At 49.3% G+C, this 24,453-nt stretch overlaps 1 protein-coding gene across 14 annotated transcripts in view; it reads left to right on the forward strand.

The window, feature by feature from the left end:
* ARHGAP32 (Rho GTPase activating protein 32) overlaps window positions 1-24,453 on the forward strand; it is a 1,621,198-nt gene that overhangs the window by 1,494,235 nt on the left and 102,510 nt on the right. For all 14 annotated transcript variants that reach the window (XM_069614162.1, XM_069614164.1, XM_069614161.1 and 11 more), the window contains one exon: window positions 18,737-18,886. In XM_069614162.1, coding sequence (XP_069470263.1) covers window positions 18,737-18,886 — 150 coding nt within the window. The remainder of the gene's footprint in view (window positions 1-18,736; window positions 18,887-24,453) is intronic.

Here is a 24,453-nt window from a genome sequence, read left to right on the forward strand (position 1 = left end):
AACAGCCAAACGAAAGTATAAAAAATGGCTCCAAGTCAAAAGAGCCAAGTTGTATGAACTGGAGGGGAAAACAATGCTCAAACAATTAATTACAAAATCTACAGCTGGCATCTGGGCCCTACTCAATCGTACATCTGACATTTCCCTACATGCAGCCCAAATAAACTCAATCTCATCCGAGACATGGCAGTCGTATTTTCAGAAACTATCTTTCCCCCTTTCCTGACATCCAACTAAATCTCTGTTTGTCAGTGGTAACAAAAGAACTCACCTTTGATATTGACGACATCAAATCATGCATCTTGAAATTGAGCTCGTCCCGGGCAGTAGGCCCAGATGGGCTGCATAACACTATGTTAAAAAAGCACATTGACGAATGGGCAGGTATCCTTCATCGTATTTTCAATCAGGTGTCGAATTCTGGTGTCATTCCTGAAACCTTGAAAAAATCTATCATTCTCCCAATTTACAAAAAGGGTAATCATGAGAATCCTAAATCATATAGGCCAATTGCACTACTAGATTGTCCTGGCAAATTATTTGCCAGATTACTCTTGAAACAATTTACCATATGGCTAGAGAATAGCAATTTACGAGATCCATTCCAAACGGGGTTTTTGCAAGGGATAGGCACTGGCATAAACATCATCACCTTATCAAGTCTTATCCAACGAGCCTACCAAAGAAAACAGCCCCTGTACCTTGCCTTTATCGACTTTCAAATGGCATTTGATGCGGTGCCAAGAGAGCTCTTGTACAAAAAATTGTTTGATGTTAACTGTCCATGGTACATCTTGAAATGGATAATCCAACTATACACCAACACCACAATTCAAGTGAAACTCACCAATGATGGCCTCTTAACACCACCAATTGTCACAGCTAGAGGCCTGAACAGGGCTGTTTACTAGCTTCAGCCCTGTTTAATTTCTTTGTCTCCGACATTCACCAAAGTTTCAATAAAGTAATATCTGATTCTCCTAGACTCATGGGAGTTCAGATTCAATGGCTACTCTATGCTGATGATATGGTCCTAATGTCACATACCCCCAAAGGCTTACGTCAACTACTAGGTTCCCTAGACGTCTATACAAAAGCAAATGGCATAACAATTAACATTGCTAAGACAAATGTCCAATTTGGCACCAAGAGGCAAAGCACATCTCAGCTATATTGGCCCCTTCAAAAAAGTAAGATCATTGTTACTAATGACTATGTGTATTTAGGTATGGTCATTTCCAATCTGTGTGCCCCTGATCAGTATAATAAAAAAGGGCTTCATAAACTGCAAATGTGTATCTCACAAGCCAAAGTCATTAAGGCGAGATACTGTAAATTCTCTCTTTTACCGATCCTCACGTACTTCAAACAAAAAGTGGTTCCAGTCATTTTATATGGCGCCGAGACCCGCTGCATTATGACATACACCTACTGGGCCATCAGGGAGGGCCGGTTTTGGAGACAAATTTTGCATTTACCAACCTCACAACCTTTGCCACTTGTAAGATATGAGTTGGGGCTAATCTCACTATATGCAATCTATAAGTGGAATTTATGTGCCTTATACCGCAAATGCCTCCTAAATCAAGCCACAACAGGGATTACCAATATCATATCCATCTACCTACTAAGATCTATGGACACCTTTCCGAAAGCATGGCGGCAAAAAATCCAATCTATTCTAGAAAAAGCACAGATAGATTCAGCCTTATTACTAGAGAATCCAGACAAAGCGAAATTAAAAATTTGGGAGGCCGACTGGATTCACACACGTCTAGCCTATACTAACTATAAAAACTTTGAGGTTTTTCCATCGAACTTAAAAGTTATAATACAGTGGCTGACTACCTGGCGAGGTCTCCCAACTCGAGTCACCGTAATGGTTTCTTGAGGTTTAGGCTAAATTTATGGTTGACCAATGAAGTGCTGAATCGCAGGGACAATATCAACAGCAATTTGCCCTGCCGATTTTGTGAACAACATCCAGAAACGCTTCAGCATCTATGCACTGAATGTGATAGACTAGTATCAATTCGCTGTACTCATTTTAAACCCCTATTTTTGGCCCAAGAGATCCTGACCCCAAAGCACTTATGGGTCCTATTACTCCACACCAACAGAAAGGCCGTCAGATATGCTGTGGTAAATTACCTGTATCAACTCAAAATACCAATGTATGCAAAGCCAAAAGTTCATGGCAATGTTTAAGCACATTGTATAATATTCCTGATCTCTTTTTTTACTTGTATCCTGTATATATACTGTATTTATGTAAATTGTTGTGAATTTGTACATACATGTTTCATCATTTGCTTTTAAAGTTGAAAGGTCTCGATTGATCGCGACCAAATCAACTACTAATAAAAAAAAAAAAAAAAAGATATCCGTGCCATCCTTCTGGGCCTAGGTATTCAGGGCTGATATCCGTGCCATCCTTCTGGGCCTAGGTATTCAGGGCTGATATCCGCGCCATCCCCCCAGGCCTAGGTGTTCAGGGCTGATATCCGTGCCATCCGTCTGGGCCTAGGTATTCAGGGCTGATATCCGCGCCATCCCCCCAGGCCTAGGTGTTCAGGGCTGATATCCGTGCCATCCGTCTGGGCCTAGGTATTCAGGGCTGATATCCGCGCCATCCCCCCAGGCCTAGGTGTTCAGGGCTGATATCCGTGCCATCCGTCTGGGCCTAGGTATTCAGGGCTGATATCCGCGCCATCCCCCCAGGCCTAGGTGTTCAGGGCTGATATCCGTGCCATCCTTCTGGGCCTAGGTATTCAGGGCTGATATCCGCGCCATCCCCCCAGGCCTAGGTGTTCAGGGCTGATATCCGTGCCATCCGTCTGGGCCTAGGTATTCAGGGCTGATATCCGCGCCATCCCCCCAGGCCTAGGTGTTCAGGGCTGATATCCGTGCCATCCGTCTGGGCCTAGGTATTCAGGGCTGATATCCGCGCCATCCCCCCAGGCCTAGGTGTTCAGGGCTGATATCCGTGCCAACCGTCTGGGCCTAGGTATTCAGGGCTGATATCCGCGCCATCCCCCCAGGCCTAGGTGTTCAGGGCTGATATCCGTGCCATCCTTCTGGGCCTAGGTATTCAGGGCTGATATCCGCGCCATCCCCCCAGGCCTAGGTGTTCAGGGCTGATATCCGTGCCATCCGTCTGGGCCTAGGTATTCAGGGCTGATATCCGCGCCATCCCCCCAGGCCTAGGTGTTCAGGGCTGATATCCGTGCCATCCTTCTGGGCCTAGGTATTCAGGGCTGATATCCGCGCCATCCCCCCAGGCCTAGGTGTTCAGGGCTGATATCCGTGCCATCCGTCTGGGCCTAGGTATTCAGGGCTGATATCCGCGCCATCCCCCCAGGCCTAGGTGTTCAGGGCTGATATCCGTGCCATCCTTTTGGGCCTAGGTATTCAGGGCTGATATCCGCGCCATCCCCCCAGGCCTAGGTGTTCAGGGCTGATATCCGTGCCATCCGTCTGGGCCTAGGTATTCAGGGCTGATATCCGCGCCATCCCCCCAGGCCTAGGTGTTCAGGGCTGATATCCGTGCCATCCTTCTGGGCCTAGGTATTCAGGGCTGATATCCGCGCCATCCCCCCAGGCCTAGGTGTTCAGGGCTGATATCCGTGCCATCCGTCTGGGCCTAGGTATTCAGGGCTGATATCCGCGCCATCCCCCCAGGCCTAGGTGTTCAGGGCTGATATCCGCGCCCTGCCCCTGGACCTAGGTGTTCTGGGCTGATATCCGCGCCATCCCCCCAGGCCTAGGTGTTCAGGGCTGATATCCGCGCCCTGCCCCTGGACCTAGGTGTTCAGGGCTGATATCCACGCCCTCCCCCCAGCCTAGGTGTTCAGGGCTGATATCCACGCCCTTCCCCCAGCCTAGGTGTTCTGGGCTGATATCCGCGTCCTCCCCCCGGCCTAGATGTTCTGGGCTGATATCCGCGCCCTCCCCCCGACCTATGTGTTCAGGGCTGATATCTGCGCCCTGCCCCCGGCCTAGGTGTTCAGGGCTGATATCCGCCCCCCCCGGCCTAGCTATTCAGGGCTGATATCCGTGCCCTCCCCCCCCCCGGGCCTAGGTATTCAGGGCTGATATCCGTGCCCTCCCCCCCCGGGCCTAGGTATTCAGGGCTGATATCCGCACCATCCCTCCGGACCTAGGTGTTCAGGGCTGATATCCGCGCCATCCCTCCGAGCCTAGGTGTTCAGGGCTGATATCCGCGCCCTGCCCCTGGCCTAGGTGTTCTGGGCTGATATCCACTCCCTCCCCCCAGCCGAGGTGTTCAGGGCTGATATCCCCGCCCTCCCCCCGGCCTAGATGTTCTGGGCTGATGTCCCCGCCCTCCCCCCAGCCTAGGTGTTCTGGGCTGATATCCCCGCCCCCCCCCCGCCTAGGTGTTCTGTGCTGATATCCCCGCCCTTCCCCCAGCCTAGGTGTTCTGGGTTGATATCCGCGCCCTCCCCCCGGCCTAGGTGTTCTGGGCTGATATCCGCGCCCTCCCCCCGGCCTAGGTGTTCAGGGCTGATATCCGCGCCCTCCCCCCCGGCCTTGGTGTTCTGGGCTGATATCCGCGCCCTGCCCCCGGCCTAGGTGTTCTGGGCTGATATCCGCGCCCTCCCCCCAGCCTAGGTGTTCAGGGCTGATATCCGCGCCCTGCCCCCGGCGTAGGTGTTCTGGGCTGATATCCACGCCCTCCCCCCAGCCGAGGTGTTCAGGGCTGATATCCCCGCCCTCCCCCCGGCCTAGGTGTTCTTGGCTGATATCCCCGCCCTCCCCCCAGCCTAAGTGTTCTGGGCTGATGTCCCCGCCCTCCCCCCAGCCTAGGTGTTCTGGGCTGATATCCCCGCCCCCCCCCCCCCCGCCTAGGTGTTCTGGGCTGATATCCCCGCCCCCCCCCCCCCCCCGCCTAGGTGTTCTGGGCTGATATCCACGCCCTTCCCCCAGCCTAGGTGTTCTGGGCTGATATCCCCGCCCCCCCCCCCCCCCCCCCGCCTAGGTGTTCTGGGCTGATATCCCCGCCCCCCCCCCCCCCGCCTAGGTGTTCTGGGCTGATATCCACGCCCTTCCCCCAGCCTAGGTGTTCTGGGTTGATATCCGCACCCTCCCCCCGGCCTAGGTGTTCAGGGCTGATATCCGCGCCCTGACCCCGGCCTAGGTGTTCTGGGCTGATATCCGCGTCCTCCCCCCGGCCTAGGTGTTCTGGGCTGATATCCGCGCCCTGCCCCCAGCGTAGGTGTTCAGGGTTGATATCCGCGCCTATCCCCCCCCCCCCCCTTAGGTGTTTAGTGTGCACTGTGTTCTGGGCTGAGCACTGCTCTTGCTGGCTTGCCATGCTTGGGAACACGCGAACACGCCATGCATGGACACCTCTGACTATCAGATGCACTCGGCGGGCCCCGCCTTTGGGGGCCTCCTTTACTTATTTGGGTTTGGCAACTTCACCCCACATCTTTCAGGAGAGCCACGGGACTGGCCTTTTGGGGGGTCTTCGCTCTAAGGCCCAACTGTGCACAGTCCGTTCCCTAAATAAAGGCGCTGTAGTCCGCATTATGAATGCACTGCACCGTCAGAAGGCAGTGCTGTCATCACCCACAGTGTATAGAGTGGCACTCATATACACAGCACTGTACAGCGCATAGAATAATAGCGCATCGCGTCTAAGCGCTGTAATCATCAATGCCACTGCTCACCAATGAAATGGTATTCATGCTTGCACCCTCGGGAGGGTAAAGGGCTTGTTGCGATTTTAACCCGTTTTTAAGAGTTGTAGATATTTGGGTGAAGCGCTTCACCGGATGGGCGACCTAACATCCCCACGCAGGCAGGCAGCAGGTCCGCCACTGTGCAGCGCTTGTTTTTTCTAGGCTGACACGGAGGGTCTTTCTCAGAGGAGGAGGGGTGGTGGCTGGTAAAGGTGGCCTTGCACCTGCTGCCGGTGTTTTTCTTTCCCGCGCTCCCTGTACTCGGGCTACTCTGCCTGCTTCATGCAACAGCCGACATGGCCATCCATAGCTGCGCTGCAGAACAGGCAATCTGGGGACTCGTTGCCTTCAGTAAGGGCGGATATTCTGGGTCTTCAGGGAGTTCTGCTCGACACCTTCCCGGAGAGTTGCAAACTCTGTGTTTCACGGCGAGGTTAAGTTGTAGTGCGAGATGGCTGCGTTTGCTGCACTCTACTGGGCCGAGGCTTCAAACGGTGGCTGCCATCCGCACTCTAGGAATGACTTGGCTGCTCCACAGACCATGCATGTGCTGTTGCGACCCCCTGTGTATTGGGGGCACGGGCGGCCTTTCAGGATACATTGACACAGAGCTTGGGAAGCTCACTGTCCCCTCTGCGGATGTCCCTCGATGTCCTGAGCGACTCAGTCTCCGATCTCACACCGTGTGTCTGACTCCCTCATCTGCTCTACCTCCTGCTCTTTCCCTCCTCTTCACAGACCGACAAAGCACGAGAGCAGGGACTGCTGGCATGCTTTGTGGCACCCTGCCAGACCTGGACTTCGGCTTAGGTCCAGCACAGTATGCAGAAGTGTTCACATCACGTGGCCAGGGCTGGACTGGCCTACCTGGAACTCGGGAGCCTTCCTGGCTGGACGTGCCACCAGGGGCCTCTTTTGGGTGGTTACCTATTTTATTTGCAAACGTTCTCCAGGGTTGGGGTTGCTCACGTGGCGTAATATGGGGCCACCTTGAACAACACGTCCAGGGCCTCTTCCGGTTCCCGTCCACCCCTGCGATGTAGCCGTCGGTGTACCAGCTGGGCAGGCAAATGTTTACAGAGAGGGGGGGGGGGGCTTGTTTTGCATATTTACACCGAATCTCCGCGGTGGGACGTTCCTAGCTGCTCAGGTTGGCTGTCGGGTGACCACATACAGGTGCTTCACTGTTGGGTGGAGGCGACACGCTCTACTCATCATGTCCCAAGATAAGCCTGGGCACTGCCAACGGGCCACAACACGATGCCCGCGCCGTGCGACTTTTCTCCTTGCTTATCGTGGTAGCCCCTAGACTCGAAGTGTGAACAAATGAAATTAACTGCTTCCTCGGGACCACTGCCACCCCCAAACTCGCTGGATCCGGAGGTTAGGGGCACACAGGGCCAAGGACTTGATTGAGGCCCACCCTGCTACCCCCACATCTAGAACCAGGGGACTCTCCGGGTGTATCAGAGTGATGGGGACTGTGGAACTGAAGCTTGCTCGGTTTACCGCAGCTGTATGCAGCAATGGGGCCTAGGGAACTGAAGCTTGCTCTGTTTACCGCAGCTGTATGCAGCAATGGGGCCTGGGGAACTGAAGCTTGCTCTGTTTACCGCAGCTGTATGCAGCAATGGGGCCTGGGGAACTGAAGCTTGCTCCGTTTACCGCAGCTGTATGCAGCAATGGGGCCTGGGGAACTGAAGCTTGCTCTGTTTACCGCAGCTGTATGCAGCAATGGGGCCTGGGGAACTGAAGCTTGCTCTGTTTACCGCAGCTGTATGCAGCATGGCTTCTTCAGGCAGAACAGCACGCTGTAGTGTCCCAAAGTACCCAGAAACATGTTGGCACTATATAAAACACCAAAACAAACCAACGCATGCTGGCAGAAATGGGCTCTATTGAGAACACGGCTTTCGTTTGCATTTGTAAATCCCAGACATTGGTGATCTCTCCCGTCTGCCACCTGCCACTGAATGGTGCAATATTTCATAAGTGTCCCTTCCTATGGCCAAGGGGTGTAAAAGGCACCCAGGTTCCCCGTCCGGTGCAGCGGCGTGAACCTTCGTACACAAGTGTTGCGACACTCCCCATCTCGGGACTTACTACGAGGTGGCAATCGTGAGCAGGTAAAACGTCCGGGCTGTGTACACACCTTGCACACCGGATGTGAGAGTCTGGAAACACTGACTCAGGCCGTTTGTTCACCTGCTCATATAACCACAAACATTACCTTTAGCCTTCGGCATTTAATGCGACTCCTAGAAGAGTGACGCAGGGCTTGCGTCGACCTCTTCACACTGGCGGGTTTCTAGGAGTTTAGGAACAGTGTTGCACCTTGCCTTTGTGTTGCATTCTTTGTTTCCACCGGTAAGGTCAAGAATATTCTAGATTCTTTGGTTCAAGCCTTAGGTGGTATCTCGGACTCCAATGTCCTGCTTTTCCAGTTTATCTCGGATCCTAGAATCTTGCCGTTGGAGGTATCTTGGACTCTAAACTCTGGCCTTCCAAAGGCCACTCTGAACTGCCTGCGCGGCTCCCCTTCAGTGCACATAGTGCGGGGCTGCTTTGGTGGACGCTTCATGGGCGCATTACATCCGAAGCTCAATGATATCTCGCTCGGACGGATCGCGGGGCACAGGAAACACACCACCCCTGGAGGAACCCCAGGGGGTGGTAATTGCTCCACACCAGAATGGACGACTGGGGAAGGGATATGGGTCACAGTTAGTCAGAACAGCAGGGGGGTAGGAAAGGGTACTGCCTCTAGCCGACCCTACTAAAAACTCACTTTTCTGCATACACCTCTCAACCTCTGAAGTAAACACAGCCGCATCTCTACAGCACAACAAAATGCACCCACTTCACTACAGCAGAACTACAACAACCCACACATAGCCTCGCCCAACAGCAAAAAAACACCTACACTCAGTGAATGGTGTCAACCGAACTGAAGCTGCCAATAGCACATCACAGTTCTTTTTCTCTTTTCTCCCGCGCAGTCCTACTAACTTACCCCCTTACTTGCTTTCCAGATCCGCCAGTGCGCCAAGAAATCACACAGGTGGCAACAGTGTGCGGTATAAGAACCTTTACCATAACCTATTCTTGTCATCCTGATGCCCTTCTAAATAGGTGTCATACAACATGCTACAGTAAGCAACGTCAGTTTGCTTCACTAGAGCAGCGTCCTTGCAATGTAATCAAGAAAGCGGTGTATGGCCACCATTAGTCCCACTCGGTTGAAACTTACCTCTGATATGAACAGTGGAAATCCCGACCACTCAGCTGTATTCCTCCATGAGGATCCCCAAAAGTTCCCACAGACTGGAGGACAATGCCAGTGCAGACCCCAGGACGAGGGGAGCCCGGCGGGTATATTCCAGAAGGTACGGGAGAGAGCGGGCTGACCGGTGGGGGCACAAGAGGGCCCTGGCCACCGAGTAAGGGCGCATGGGGAAACGAGAAGGAAGCAGACCCCTAATATTAAAGGAAGTACGAGTGAACTTTATATGAGAGGGAATCTTCCTCGTGTCAGTGATGGTACCAAAACCACTGACCACCAGAGAAAGGCCAAGGACCCTAATGTGAGAGAGAGTGCCTTTGGCATACAAAGTTGTCTTCCTTGTGTTGCTAGCCCCAAGGCCACTAACCGTTGGAGACGAGTTGAGGATCCCAACAGTAGAGAGTAAGATAAAAATGAGTCATCTTCCTCGTGGCAGTACTTGGCAGGGAAGTGAACCAAGTGGGCCAAACCAAAGAAGAGGTGAAACCAGAATTGGGTGTTGAAGTGCAAAGCCTAATAGAAAAAAGACCAGGGGAAGGATTAATTCCCCTGGCTGTGATGAACTGAGAGCAGGATTCCAGGAGAAGGCAGTCATTCTCCTGGTGGCCAGGACCGGCAGTGAAGTCCAAGAAGGCCTAGGGAAGGCAGCCCTTCCCCCAGCCTGTTTGACAGAACAGATAACTGAGGCCAGCGGAAAAGTCTAAAAGGGCCTGGGGGTAGGGAGTCATTCCCCCAGGCTATCTGAAAACGTACGTCCGGAAAAGTCAGACATTTTCCTGGTCCACCAAATGGAGTACCAGAGTGTTTGGGACTCTACTAAATGGGGATGGGAGCTATTCCCCGGACAATGTGTGAGACACAAGACTGTTTTTGAACTTAAATAACTTTTACAACAAACCAGGAACTTGAACCCACGAGAAGGGAGTCATTCTCCTGGGATCAACCAGGATGTTACTACTTTAGTTTTAGTTTCTATCGTGAGGGTCAGAAGCAAGGTTTTCCTGACACAGGATGGTGGACATTTTGAGTTGACAGACATCCTTACAGTCACCTTAGGTATTTTAGTTGAGACAGGGTATCCCCCTTCCTAGAAATGGGGATGAAAGACTAATCCCACAAATATGCCACCTTTGTAGCCTCCTCCTATTAATGAGTCCATGGATGTCGTCCCTCTTTCCCTTTGAGGGGACGCTTCCCATGTGGCCAGGGCAGTGAAGCCACAGTCCAACTGTCGTCCTGGGGGTGGTGTAAGCGATATTCAATCAACACTACAGATAAGTCAATGCCTAGTCTGGGATGCTGAGGAAAACCCTTATTGATGTATTTTTATGTCCGGTTCAGTACTCTGGATGACAACCCTTGTATAACAGCCCCCTCTTAGAATCCCCCTGACCCCACTGAGCCAAGAAGTAGGTTTGTTTTGCAAATTAAAAGGTTTATTTGAAAATGTAAATAATATATATATATATATATATATATATATATCACACTTTATAATAAATTAATATCTGATAGTACACTTAGACATATGATGTTGATCAACAATGGGTAATCTGGCACTAGCACACTTCTTTACAATCAATGAGGAGTTAGTATAGGATGGATAAAGTAGCAAAAATACTTTTATGGTTTCAAGGGAAAAGCAATGAGGAATAAAATGCAGTACAGAAATACTTGAGATGATTTTAGCAAAAGATAAGATCATCACTTTTTCTCTGGTAATTCACCCCCCTCCCCTATGCAATGTAAGAAATGGAAGGAGATGGAAAGAGGAGCACACAGTTCTCAGGAATGCAATCAAATACCATACGAAATTCAGTTCCCCCCCAGCAAGCTTAGAGGAAACAGGTAGGAGTTTGAAACACAGGCCCAAAATGCTTTTTAAATGTGATGGCAATGGATGGGAAAATGTGCCAACTGATTTTAATTCCCTCTAGAGATTCAGGGTGAGTGGGAGATGCGTGTTGGTATTAGTTCAGGCTCACTTTAGCAATGCTCTATGAGTTATTACCAAGTTGCAACGGATTTTAACAAAAGAAAGAATGGAGCTGCTATTTTGACAAGTGGAGAAATTGAGCCAAAATCGCAAATCGCGGTAAATTTCGTATAAGGAGTAGGAAGTTGGTTCTAGGCTTGTTGGAAAGCTTAGATTCTAAGCTTTCAGAGGAAAGTTAAATCTCGTTCCTAGCCCAAACGGTTCCAGAGATACGGACGATTAAATAAAGGTAGTTTTTCGGATTTAAAGTAAACTCAAAATGACAGGTGACAGCTTGCAGCTTCAGAATTGACAGGTGACAGTTGTGCAGCTTTACAAATGATAGATGACACGATTTCTAGGAGGCTGTTCTACTTAGGTTAAAATAGTTTGGATTAGATTATTTTAACTAAGAGATTGGTTCTGCACAGTTCTGCTAGGTACTCACAATATCAATTTGAAATGGGCCTCGTCACGGTCTGGTCAGGTTGGACGGGACGTCCGGCGGGTGGTTCTGAAGTCCTGGCTATCTGGGTCAGCTCTGCTCTCTGGCTCTGTCAAGCACCGGATCTGCTCACAACGGTCTGGTCTGTGGTTCTCTCGGGTTCCGGATACAGCACTGCTTTCTGGATACTGCTACAGGTTCTTGCAAAAATTCTTGGCAAAACTTCAAACAGCTCGCCCGGCTGTTGAATAGTTTGGTTGGTTTTGAGGCCTGCTGAAGAGGATCCAGCTGGTGGATTCAGGCCTCTCTGCTACAAATTCTGGAGTTCATTTCTGCTACAGGTTCTGGAGATTGATGGATTTGAAGTCTGGATCTCTGGATGTGAAGTCGTCGGTCAGCATGCTCTGCAGCAAATGGAATTGAAAGTCTCTACCTGTCCCAGCAGTCTCTTTTTATGTGTTTTGAAAATGGGTGTGTGCATGGGCCTAGCTAAGCCTGCCCCTCTCTACTTGTCATTGGCCCAATTCTCCCCTCTCCCATGATTGGGGGAAGGAAATTGATTGTCATCATGATGAGGTCTGTTTATGGGTCAGAGGATCCTCCCCTGGTCAATTTGCACACAAATCTATTTCTGACCCAAACACATATTTATCTATGTACCATTTTTCTAATATTATAGGTCCAGTTAACATATTTTCTGTAGCACCAAACCATCCGATCCCTGTCTTTGTACGATGTTGTGTCCACTGATGACAGAATTCTCCCCTTTTCATCCAGATAATGACCTCTAAACCTTTCCAGATTTTACACAAATGTGCACCAGGGATATGGGTTACAGATGATAAAGTGTCAGATTTTTAACATGCATACATTTGGAGTAACAACCTTTTTTCCGCTACTATCCGCAGGAACATACCACAGGGTCCTAACACCTCTTAAAATGTGCACAGAAAAATCACAAGAATAATGATATTATTTATATAATTTTGACAGGTCCGTAATATGAATTATCCATCTTTTTAAAATTATGCCCTGGTCAACAAGGGGTGTGGCTTCCCACATCACATGGTGGAATAACTGGTTTATCCACTTCCTCCAAGCCAGTTTGTTCACAGAGGCACAGCTGCCCCCAGTTTCTCCCAAGAGGAAGCTTTTTTACGACGCCCCCAATATAACATTTGCCTGAGTCAAGGAAGTTGCATTGTTCTGTCCCTTCCAGTTCCCAGGTGCTCCACCCCTAATCTAATCAGAGAGGTGTCAACTCCTTTTGGCAAGGGGCAGCAGGATGCAGCTAGGCCTGGGAAGAGTGGCTGAGCAGGTTTCTCCTGTCGGGGGTAGTTGTCAGGCAGAATCCAGTTTCATTAAGCCAGGTTTCAGCTAAATGTCACTTTTTGTTCCCAGTTTTCTACATTCAAATCAAACTGACAATTTTTACCTATACATTAAATAATGACTTCCTTCAAGTCATTTCAGAATATAGTTTTACATTCTTCCATCTCTTAGCAAGTCTTTCCTTGGCCTGGTTTTGTTTCATTTGTTCAGTTTTACACAAAAGTCTGGTGGTTTTAAAACGCCGGCTTTCTGATAGTGGTGAGTACCGGTATTGCAACCATTTTTGGGATTAAGAAAATGAATTCCCCACAGTTCTGAGTTGCTTTTTGGCAATCAGCATTGCCATTCCCAATGGTTTCAGGCTACTGTGTGTGTAGCCCAATGGTGGTTTTAGGCAGTGCCCTCCTGTGCTCACAACATAGGCAAAAATGGGTGGCAGCCTATTCTTCATGTTTTCCCTGTGCACTCTCTGGGGAGTTCTGGCCATCATGATGTTTTCCATGCCAGTACTGCCCAGTTTTATGGTAGGGCTTGGATGCATGGGTAAAAACATCCCACAGTGGTGCACTGTGGGAGGATCACATGGGAAGGAGAAGCCCCTATCGGACAAGGGAGGACATCTCAGGGAGGACTCAGTATTTCCACCAATTTCATTATTTTAGACCCCCTTCCCACAGTTAGCCCACTTCCTCTTCTCCCCTTCCTTCATACCCTATGTACTTTGCGAAAGCAGTTAATGTAGAACGTACTGAGACGAGGGAGATTCCTAGTGCATCTCCACATCCACACTCCTTTAGTACTGAGATGAGGAGGAGCTGCAGAGCAATACTGAGATAACATGGAAGCACGTTTACCATTCTAGTGGTTTAGAGACATTGATTGTAAGAAACTGACTAAAAATCAAGAAAGGACTTGACAGAATGTCAAGCCCTCCCTGGAGGAGCCGCGAGAGCCTGGAGGAACGCGACATGCAGACGTGTATTGACCGGGATGCCAAGAGAAGCAGAGAGAGCCCGAGGTTGGTCCAGGACATCGGGACCAAACAACCTATGAGTGAACTAGACCGATGGGCGCCCCAGATGCCTGGGAAGCATGGGAGCTGGAAGCCACACTAGCCCGGACTGGAAAAGGATTGCGGAACCACCACAGAGCGGGGGAACCTCTGAGAAGGCACCGAAGTCCTGTGCACAAGCCCAGCGACCTTCACAGAGCCGACAACCGCAAAGTCTGCAGAAAGAGGTACGTGGGTAGTCGGGAAGACGTGGTGGCTCAAGCGAGTTGTGACACAATTTGGAAAATAGGGTCTGGGGCCCAAATGCAAGTAAACTGAAGCAAAGTACAAAGAGCTGCGGCTTGGCAGGAGAGTAAACAAGCCGTGGCAAAGCCAAACTTGGGTCAGATTTGCGAGTCCCCAAATAAAGAGCACTGGGACGTGTTAAACAATTCCTACAGTGCTTGGCAGGTTAGTGAATCAAGCCTGGATCAACCACCACAGCCTGGGAAGCCTCCAGGCCATTGTTCTTTGTCACAGTACCTGGTGAGAGGAACCAGATCTGCCCACCAGGGTTAAGGACCCACCACAGCCTGGGAAGCCTCAAGGACATTGTTCTTTGTCGCAGTACCTGGTGAGATGAACCAGATCTGCCCACCAGGGTTAAAGACCCACCACAGCCTGGGAAGCCTCCTGGCCATTGTTCTTTGTCGTAGTACCTGGTGAGAGGAACCAGGCCTGCCCACCAGGGTTAAAGACCCACCACAGCCTGGGAAGCCTCCAGGCCATTCTTCTTAGAGCAGTACCTGGTGAGAGGGAACCAGGTCTGCCCACCAGGGTTAAAGACCTACCACAGCCTGGGAAGCCTCCAGGCCATTCTTCTTAGAGCAGTCCCTGGTGAGAGGGAACCGGGTCTGCCCCCCCCAGGGTTAAAGACCCACCACAGCCTGGGAAGCCTCCAGGCCATTCTTCTTAGAGCAGTATCTGGTGAGAGGGAACCGGGTCTGCCCACCAGGGTTAAAGACCCACCACAGCCTGGGAAGCCTCCAGGCCATTCTTCTTAGAGCAGTCCCTGGTGAGAGGAAACCAGGTCTGCCCCCCAGGGTTAAAGACCCACCACAGCCTGGGAAGCCTCCAGGCCATTCTTCTTAGAGCAGTCCCTGGTGAGAAGGAACCAAGGCTGCCAACCAAGGGTCTGGGACCTCAGAGAACTGTATTACAAGCCTGAGAAGGGCTGGGGAAGGGAGACAATACCCGAGGAGTAGTTGAGACCACACAGAGGAAACTACAAAGCTAAGAACTGCCTTTTGTCCAGGAGACGGGAGTCATCCCTCTGGCCCAAGAAGACATCACTTTGATTTAGTTGTCTTGGTGTCGGGGACAGATTCAGGATGTTGACACTAGACATTGGGACGTTTATTTGGACATTCTGATACTAGTTATTTCAGGTGAGACAGGGAAGCTCCTCTTAGAGTTGGGGTGAGATACCATTTCCTTTTCCTTTTTATCTTCTAATAAAAGTTTATAGCCACAACTATGACGCCTCCATGTCCGAGTCTTACTTCTGCGCCCTTGCAAACCTTAAATTACCCATTTAAGGGCATCTTCAGTAACGTTGGCATTGCGGCTGCATATCATTCCCTGCCACCCCTGTCTGCAGACGCAGTGTGCCCCCTTATGGCACAGTCCTCACCCATGTGTGTTTACCCTCACACAAAGTCCTTGTGTGATTTACCCTCACAGGGATGGGTCATTGCATTCGTTGTGTGCATTTTCTAGTTTAACTAAAGTATCTTTTATAGACCCTTGGTTGCACAATCTTTTCTTTTGATGCCCCAGTGCTATTGCTGTTTAGACTGGGTCGGTGCCAGCTCACTCCCCGCCTGAAGCGTAGAGCCTGCCCTCTGCCTGCGCTACCCCAAAAGGCGAAAAAGGGATTCCTGTCGGGCTTCGCCTGTTGCCCTTCATAATTGGGATCAATGCTGGTTTGGTAGTAGTGTGGGGAAGGTAGGAGTCTTTTCTGCAGTAGCAATGTCCTCGCAGGCAGGCTCTCTCGAGCCCAGTGTGTGATAGGCAGTACTTTATCCTGTTAGAATTATCTGCGTGAAGGTACAGGAAAGCAGAGTCGTAATTTCAGTTCACCGCCTTCGACATTTCTGCACGCCCTGCCGCAGGTGTGGTGATACTGGCCCGTGACCTAGTACGGCCTACTCAGGGGAAGCCATTCCGCGAGATAATTGGGCATTTCTAATCCGAGCAGACCAGGCTTGGCTCTGGGCACAGCACCATGGAGCTGTTTCCCATGCCACCAGTGGGTCTGGTTTTCCCAGTTTGTCTGCTTTTTGTTTAGAAGAGGCAACAAGAGTTGTGAGATGACAGTGGATTTCTCAAGCACATGCCCAGGTTTCTGGAGCACAACGCATGGGCGGCTTTGCAAAAGCTGCACGTTTCTTACCTAAAGGAAGCGGTCTGTGGTTCTTACAAGGACCAGTGGATAGCCACCCGTGTGCCTTCTGGTTTTTAATTCTATGTCTACACAATGATGGAATTGGTGAATTTTCACCATGGTGACTGACCATCTACATAATGATGGAATTGGTGAACCGTCTACGTAATGATGGCATTGGTGAATGTTCACTCTGGTGGCTAAATGATAATCTACACAAACGTGAAATTGGTGAATGTTCACTGTGGTGACTGAATGATCGTGCATTCTGATGGAATTGGTGAATATTCACCATTGTGACTGAATGGCCGTCTACACACTGATGGAATTGGTGAATATTCACCATTGTGACTGAATGACCGTATACACAATGATGGATTTGGTGAATATTCACCATTGTGACTGAATGATTGTCTACACAATGTTGGAATTGGTGTCTGAATTACCATTGTCCTTGGAGGATATTTGAAGAAGGCAGTGTCAACCAGCACCGTGTGGTTCTGCAGATTAAGTAAATGTTGTGGGCACAGTGTCCGCTGCACTTTGGAACTAGACCTGAACTATATTAAATAATAACTAAAAAGGCAGTGTTAGGGCTCCAAAGTTCCCTTGGAAACATCTACGCCCCATTTCACCATGCCTGAAGAACAACAGGAACACAATCTTTTGGGGAAAGTTTAACATATTGTTTTAATCACGAACAGATGATGTTATGTAATGAATATTACAGTAGGATCAGTTTTGTACATTGGGCTGTTCACATTTCTTCAGCGTTGAGCACCAGTAACAGATGGCCACTGGTTGGCGGCGCCTGTGGCCTTTGGAAGAAATGATGTGCAAACTCCCAGAACCATGATGCACTTGGCTATTGGTGGTTTGCTCCCCACCGTGCAGGTCCACTTACAGCCTCTTTTGAGTGTGGATGGCAGCAGAGACATGTGAGCCCCAGGCGGGATTCTTGTGGGTACGCGTTGAGCAGGTACCTGTCTGGGTGCCCCCAACTAAATGGCAGATGTTGGTGGTATGACAATTGGTCAGACCTATCATGGGATGTGGTAGGGTGAGAACGCCGGGGCTTCTTTGATTAGGACAGTTGCCAAGGCTTCCTTGAGAAAGTACATTTACACTGAAGGCCCTTACTTGGGGGCTCCAGTATGTTCCAGAGGACGGGGCCCCTGAACCCAAGTGGATTACCTGCTCAGCCCTTTTGGTGGTCTAAATTCCTCTTGGTAGATGGATGGAAGGAGGTGAGGGGGGGGCTCCCTGTGAGTGTGCAGTGGTTGATCTGACGGGCTTCAATCTGCTACCATTACTGAGAATGTAATTATTGAGAAGGCTTTTGCCATAAAATGTGACCTTTTGTAGGGCTATTTTTGTATACAAATTGGCACGTTTCGTGACATGCACAACGGGGGGGGGGTCCTTGGAGTGTCTCTACCGGCCTATGTCCCAGGTTAGAGCCTCAACCAGAGTCTTTAGCTCACCATCCTTTCACAGGAGAGAAATGTCCACTACGTATCAGTCTTTGTCCTGCCCAAGGGCAGTCCAGCACCGAAATGCCAGGCAATTCTCTCCTGACCAAGAGTACTAACAGCAACCCCAGACACATGTTTCGGCCTGGTTGGGCCTCGTCAGTGAGGTGGAGCTATGCCTCTCTAAGGTTTTGTGACATCACATTGCCTTGACATGAAAGGAAGGGAGGTCACGTGAGCTGTCAAACCTCTTGTACAGTGTTAAATTATGCTGACAATGCAAGTAGAAGGGGAGCCCCAAGTTTTATTTGTAAAGAACCCCTGCTCTTCTTTCTGGACCTCACCTATGCATGCATCGCGACACGCACACTATGCACTCTGGGCTAGGTTAGGTTTAGTTGTGTGAAAGTAAGTGCCACACAGCACTTTCTCCATGATGGTGGCACTTGGTTGCTTTTGCTGAAGTGATTTGGAACCATGTATTCCCATCAGTTCTAGTTTTTGGGCTGAGGTGCATGAAAATAGACCAAAAAAACCTAGGCAGTCCATTGGTGTGCTGATGTCGTGGCCAGAAGTTTCCCGCAATACCTGGGTATTCTTCAGGGAAACGCACATCGGTTGACTCTTTGAGGTCAAAGCGATAGGACTCCCCTTATTTGGGCCACTCCGTCGTTTGGTCCTTTGTGTACATGTGCACTGTATAAATAGTCATGTGCGTGTATACCGCGCTTTGGCAAAAGTGTTTTGCTTTCAAAATGCTTATAGACCTAGAATTATTACCCAACCGAAATGTGTACTGATTGAACGACCAGGGAAGATGAAAGCCGGTGTTGGCCTTACTGTGATTTGAACCTGCTTTCTGCAGCCGCTTAACTGACTGAGCTATCTTGCTGGCAGTGGGATAGGAAGCATGTTTCTGGACTTACTATAATGAGCGCTTGGTTAGCAGTTTGTAACCACCCTTTTGCCTTCAGGTCATCACCGACCAAGACCCACCAACATTCAGCTAGAGTTCACTTGTCCGTCAAAACCCCCTCCACTTGGTCAAGTGCGCCTCCATTAATCGTCTTGTCCTTCTGTCCTGCAGTGTCCAAGAAGCACGGGAAGCTCATCACCTTCCTACGCACATTCATGAAGTCCCGCCCCACGAAGCAGAAGCTGAAGCAGCGGGGGATCCTGAAGGAGCGGGTCTTTGGGTGCGACCTCGGGGAGCACCTTCTCAACTCCGGCTATGACGGTGAGCGCAAGTCTTATTGCCTAGGAGCGTTGACCGCGCAGGTCAGTTACTGAAAGTACTGTTTTCCAATGCATTGGCCGTTGTACCCCACAGTATGCAATCCACGCCCCACCTGGTTAATCAGTGGCTTCGACTTGAAAATACTTCATTTCCCACGAGTCATTGACCATTTGGCAATGTTGATGGGATAGGACACACCCACGATTCTGTGTACATTGAGCACGCCAAACAAGGGTGCCACCTGTGGTTCCCTGCATAACGTCATTGCTTTCTGACCTCTGCGTAGCTCGGCTGCACCCCCAAGCTAGCTTCCCTCCAGACAGGATCCTGCAATCTCTCCAGGGAATGTGTGATTCCTGGCATTCCACTTTACTAGGGTGCTCCAGATGTGAACCACTTTACTTGGGTGCTCCAGATGTGAACATGAGCCCTATCCCTGCCATGACTTGGTAATGGCCCCTATATCATGTAGCGTATTTCCGGGTTACATGATGGGAACTGTAAAAAAAAAAAAAAAAAAAACGGGTGCCAAGATGGATATTTTATTTTCCCCTTTGGGGCGGGCCAGTAAAAAGCGGTATTGGACATGGAGCGCTGAAGAGAGCCCTCCCCCTTTTCCCCAGGCTTGCTTCCCCTCGGACTTCTCCTCGTTGTAGTTACATTGTTTTCAGATGTTACGCTGCGGCCATCAGTGCCTGCTCCTGTCCCTTGTAGTAGCCATCCCCTCCCAACACGAGCCTTGCAGCGGCAATAGTGTTGTCCCCTACCCTCACTGTAGCCGTTAGCCAACTGTGGCTTGATGGTGCACTGCCTTTTTGTATTTTGGCGCCCACATTCTGGTGAAATTATCTGGGTTTTATGGAAGAAGATTGCACTCCAATGACTAATATCCCCCTTTACAGCATGTCCGCCCTTTGCTCTCCCTGCCTTTTCATCTGTACCTCGAAATGTTCCACTAATGGACCACTGTTTTACCAGAAAAAAAGGACTTTTCCCATGGGAACACCAGTAGCTACTGAATGACCTCCATTTGCGATACGATTATCTAGCTATATAGCTAGTGCTGTCTTCAAAGTGTCTGCAGGCCCTTGCTTGGGTAATGTTCCTCTCTGGGGTCTGGCAGTAATGTTGCTGAACCTACATGGGCAGATCCTACCAGGATTGGCTGCCCACATTACACATGGCGCGAGGCCATTGGGCGGCTACAGAACTTGATCTTGCGCACTTCGTCAATCTGCTTATAGAGCTTAAAGTGCTAATTGTGTTCTCAAATAGTAACCATCCACACCCTGGAAAGGCAGCATGATTCTGTGTGTGTGCCGCCTCCATGCCTATTCCATTTCCTGTTGGAATTCACAGGTGAATTGTGTCTGTGCTTGCCATTATCATGAACTATTTTATATTATGGCTTGTATTGTTTGTCTGTGGCAATTTTTGCTCAATTAAATTGTGGCTGGCTCTCACCTGTTCAAGGTGCCTTTAAACCAAGGACGACTATGCCCCAATCCATCATATGCTTGTGTTGTATTTGAGCCCCAGTTTAGGTGTGTAGGCCATCTTGAATAATGACACGGATCAACATATCAACTGTCACGTATGTGTGTGGAAATCAGGCTAGGCCAGGATTCCTGGGACTGGAGCGAGAGTGCAGGGAACCAAGATAGGCCACACCTCTGGTAATTGCCTGCCTGCATGCTTGTTCCCTTTTGTGCCTGTTGTGTCCAGAACACGAGAGGGCCACTTTAAATGGGAGACGACCTTAAGAGTCAGAAGGAAGGAGACGGCATGGGGGGAAAGGGGAGGAGTAGGCGGGGCTACTAGAGCCCGCGACAGAAGGTTGTAGAGGGAGAATGACAAAGGTCCAGTTCCAAGTTTCCTCGGCTTCTATGATTCGCTTACGTTTGTTCTTGCTCCAAGAGCACTAATCTGTCCCTCCTTCCACTCCGTGACCTGACTACAAGGGTCAGCACACTTGTGTCATTGCGTTTGCTGTCTTTTCGTCGCAACCAGTTTCCCTGTTTGCACTTTAAATGTTCAGTTTTTACAGATTTGTTTTTCTTTAAATAAATGTGTTGTGTGTTAGTGGTAGTGGATTGGGGTGGGGTCAGTTAAATAGGAGTTTGAGGATGGGGGCGTTTAACTTTTTTTAGCCAAAATGACTGTGGTGAAAACTGCACGGTTAACATGGAAACAGGGAACGTGACCACAGTGAAAACACATGAAACTGTGTCATTGCAGTCGTGAGTGTTGTGAGAAACCTGAAGGTATTCACACATCTACTCCCTGGGGATCTTCTGTTCAGGTGGCCAGGGAAGGGCCATTTCTTTTGGATCCCAACCCTGGGGGTGGGCAAGCGAGGGAGGATCACCTGAGTGGAGGCTCCTTTGGGATTGGAGAGAGGGTACCTGAAGGTGAGATATGGCACACCCCTTTCCTGATACAGACCTATCCGCCCCTCCTTTAGCCTTTATGGGCTATGGCCAATCTCATCCTCCCCTGTAGGTTTCCCCTAAGTACTGAGAAGAAGAAGAGGCAACTATGAGTAGTGCAGATTTCCCAATATAAACACCACTCTAGTACTGGCATGAAGAAGAGTGGTCTGGAGGCATGTAGCATTGAAGATCAGGCATGTCACACTAATAGGCTTAAGCAAGGTCAGGCAATTGAGCATACATTGTTTCACCTGAAACCTATTGGTGATAGAGGAGAGTATAAAAGGTGGAATACAGAAGCACAGGTGAGAAGCAGAAGGGAGAGAGAGTCGAGAATTCACTGTGCTGGAGAGTGAGATGCCAAAACGCCAACGAAGATCCCGGGAGTCCCACTGATGGGACTGTGCAGGACTGGGAATCCTTGCAAGGGAAGGTGGGCAGCAAGTGCTGCCGTGGAGTGGAGGCGGAGCTGAGCACAGAGGCTGGCGTGTGCTGAACAAAGCACCCAGCAAACTGTTGAGTTGATTTTCCCGATAGGGGAGAAGCTGCCAAGAGGAGCTGCAGGAACCTGCTGTCTCTCGGAGTACACTGGAAGCACCAGAGCGCTCCAAGGGACTGTGAATCCAGAACGGTCCACTAATGTAGAAACGTCTTGCATCCCATTGAATGCCGAATGGAATGAAAGATACTATCCACGTGAGCACAACTTAATATTGAACTGAATGAAAGGTGCTATTAAATTGAGCACAACTTAAAATTTCATTTGCTGAATATGGACCTGAACAAATTGTGCTATTGAGATGAGTACAACACAATATTGCATTTACTGAATATTGAACTCCAGGAAAGTCAGCCTTTGAGTAATACTAAGTGAATGTTATACTTGGAATGTTGAACTGAAGGAAAGCTGTTACTTGATTAAACTACGTAGTGCTGAAGAGTACTTGAACATTTCGGATAAAACATATCAAGTAACATAGCGCTAGAAAAGCACCGTAAGAATAAGATGAAAGGCCTATGATGAAAATGAGGAGTTGTTTATTGAGCATCCGCTTTGGGGAGACTTATGGTTGCGTGACCTATGATGGGTGGACCGTGCCGTCTGACGACTGCGCCTAGATCAGAAAGTCTCCTACTGTAAACACTATTAACCTCAAAAGGCAAACCCAATACAAAGTACATGGTTACTGGTTGCGTGACCTTTGATGGGTGGACTGTGTGGTCTGACAACTGCGCCTAGAGCAGAGGCCACTGAATGTTGGAAAAGAAGTACAAGCTATGAGCAATCAATGAAGCCCACCCAAGAGCCGGATAAAGTGGACCTCATGTTTCTTGTGAACCTTTGGGCAGACGAAGCAAGTCAACCGCTCAGTGTAATTCTTGGGGACGGGAACCCTGAGAACCAAAGAACTGGAGAGAATTTATCTTGGGGACGGGAGTCCCAAGACCACAGTGTTGTGTGAACTATGTTGTATTTGAATTTGGGGAAGGGAAGCCCAAGATCTTCACTTGATTTGAACTGTGATGCCCGTGACCCTAAGAAGGTAACTTCAGATCTTGATTATACTATATTGAAGCAAAGCCCTATTGGAACAGTAGTGAACTTGAGACAGTACGTTCCAGAAGAACTTCAATTGTTGAGAACATTTTCCCACTAGATTTGGTGACAGTTGTGAGGACAAGCATAGGTTTTGACACATACACTTTTATTTTGGACTAATACACAGACATTCTTAGGTTACTTTAGGCAGGAAAAATCCCACCAGAGCATAGGCATGGTTGGGTGTTACACCATCCTGATCATTAATAAAGCTTTGTTTAAACTATATATCTGTTGCCTGTGTCATCTCTCTTGATACCATGCCTGTGACAGTGTCCAATAGTTTTCTTTCCTGTCTTTGCAGCTGTTTCTGTCTCCAGTCACCTAAGCCGACCCAGCCATCTCCGAAGAGGGGGAGCAATGTCTTCGGGGGGGGTGTGTGTGTGTGTGTGTGTGTGTGTGTGTGTGTGTGTGTTATTTCTTCACCTGACTTGTTAGATGTAATGCATACATGCCAACCCTCCCAATTTTTCATTTAAAAATATTGTTATGTTTTCCTTTCTCCTGCCTAAAAGAATTCTAACCCCAATCCAAGCCTTTGGGAAAATTAATGTCTTTCCTTGAAAAAATCTCCCTCGCAGGTGCTTCAGAAAGTTGGCATGTATGGTAATGGGTGTATGTGGTTCCTGTTCCAAGATCTCCCCTGGGTCTCAAGTGGCTCTCTGCCAGCTTGACTATGGTCCAGGAGCCTGGGTTCACCCTGGACTCGGGATGTGTGGCCACGCGGCTGCACATGTTCTAGAACTTCGCTCACACTTCCTAGGAATTCCAGCCAAAGATCAACATCTTTTGAACAGTCGGGGTTCTCATGGCCTTTTGTAATTAAGTTGTGTAATAGGTTAAGGCTAATCCAGCATCTTAATAAGTGCATTTTTAAGAACTTGGCAAACTTGCAATGTATTAACGAGGCTGTTCTCGGTCGTGTTGCCTCAGCGGACCTTGTACTGAGGCCATATTGGACTCCAGGAAATTTATTAATTTATTTTGTATGTGTTTATTTCTAATGCACCGAAAGCCTGCAGGCATGGGGGCGCAAACAATTACACACTCATACGAACAAAAAAGACAGGAGGATCAATCCAGGAAACAGGCCAAAGAAAATTAATCAGAATTGCCTAAATAAAAATGTTTTTAGTGCTTTTCCGAAGGGCTTTACGTTTCCCTTCCTCCAACCTAAGTTTAAAGGTAGTGTATTCCATGGGTTTGAAAGTGACGACGAATGCGCCACAAAAGGGAGGAGGCACCCACGATAACCCGGGCAGTCCTCCCTCTTGGCCTCCCCCCAGCGCGTCAAAACCCCACGAAACAAGAAAGCGCAGCGAAATGCAAAGAAAGCCCGCGAAGGGCTAACAAAAGAAAGGGTAGGGGTCTCTCCCTTTATAAACGGGCAGGAGCTGCAGGGGAACCAGCATCCAGCCTCTGCGAAGGACACCCACCCAGGAGTCGCGGAAGGAACATTTTCGTTTTTCATTTTCATTTTTGATTCCTTTTGCTCGAACAAGAAGTAACAGCTGCAGCGACTCGGCATCAACAAG

This window comes from Ambystoma mexicanum, chromosome 9 (genome assembly GCF_040938575.1).
Source record: "Ambystoma mexicanum isolate Mex_15411 chromosome 9, UKY_AmexF1_1, whole genome shotgun sequence".
NCBI lineage: Eukaryota > Metazoa > Chordata > Amphibia > Caudata > Ambystomatidae > Ambystoma > Ambystoma mexicanum.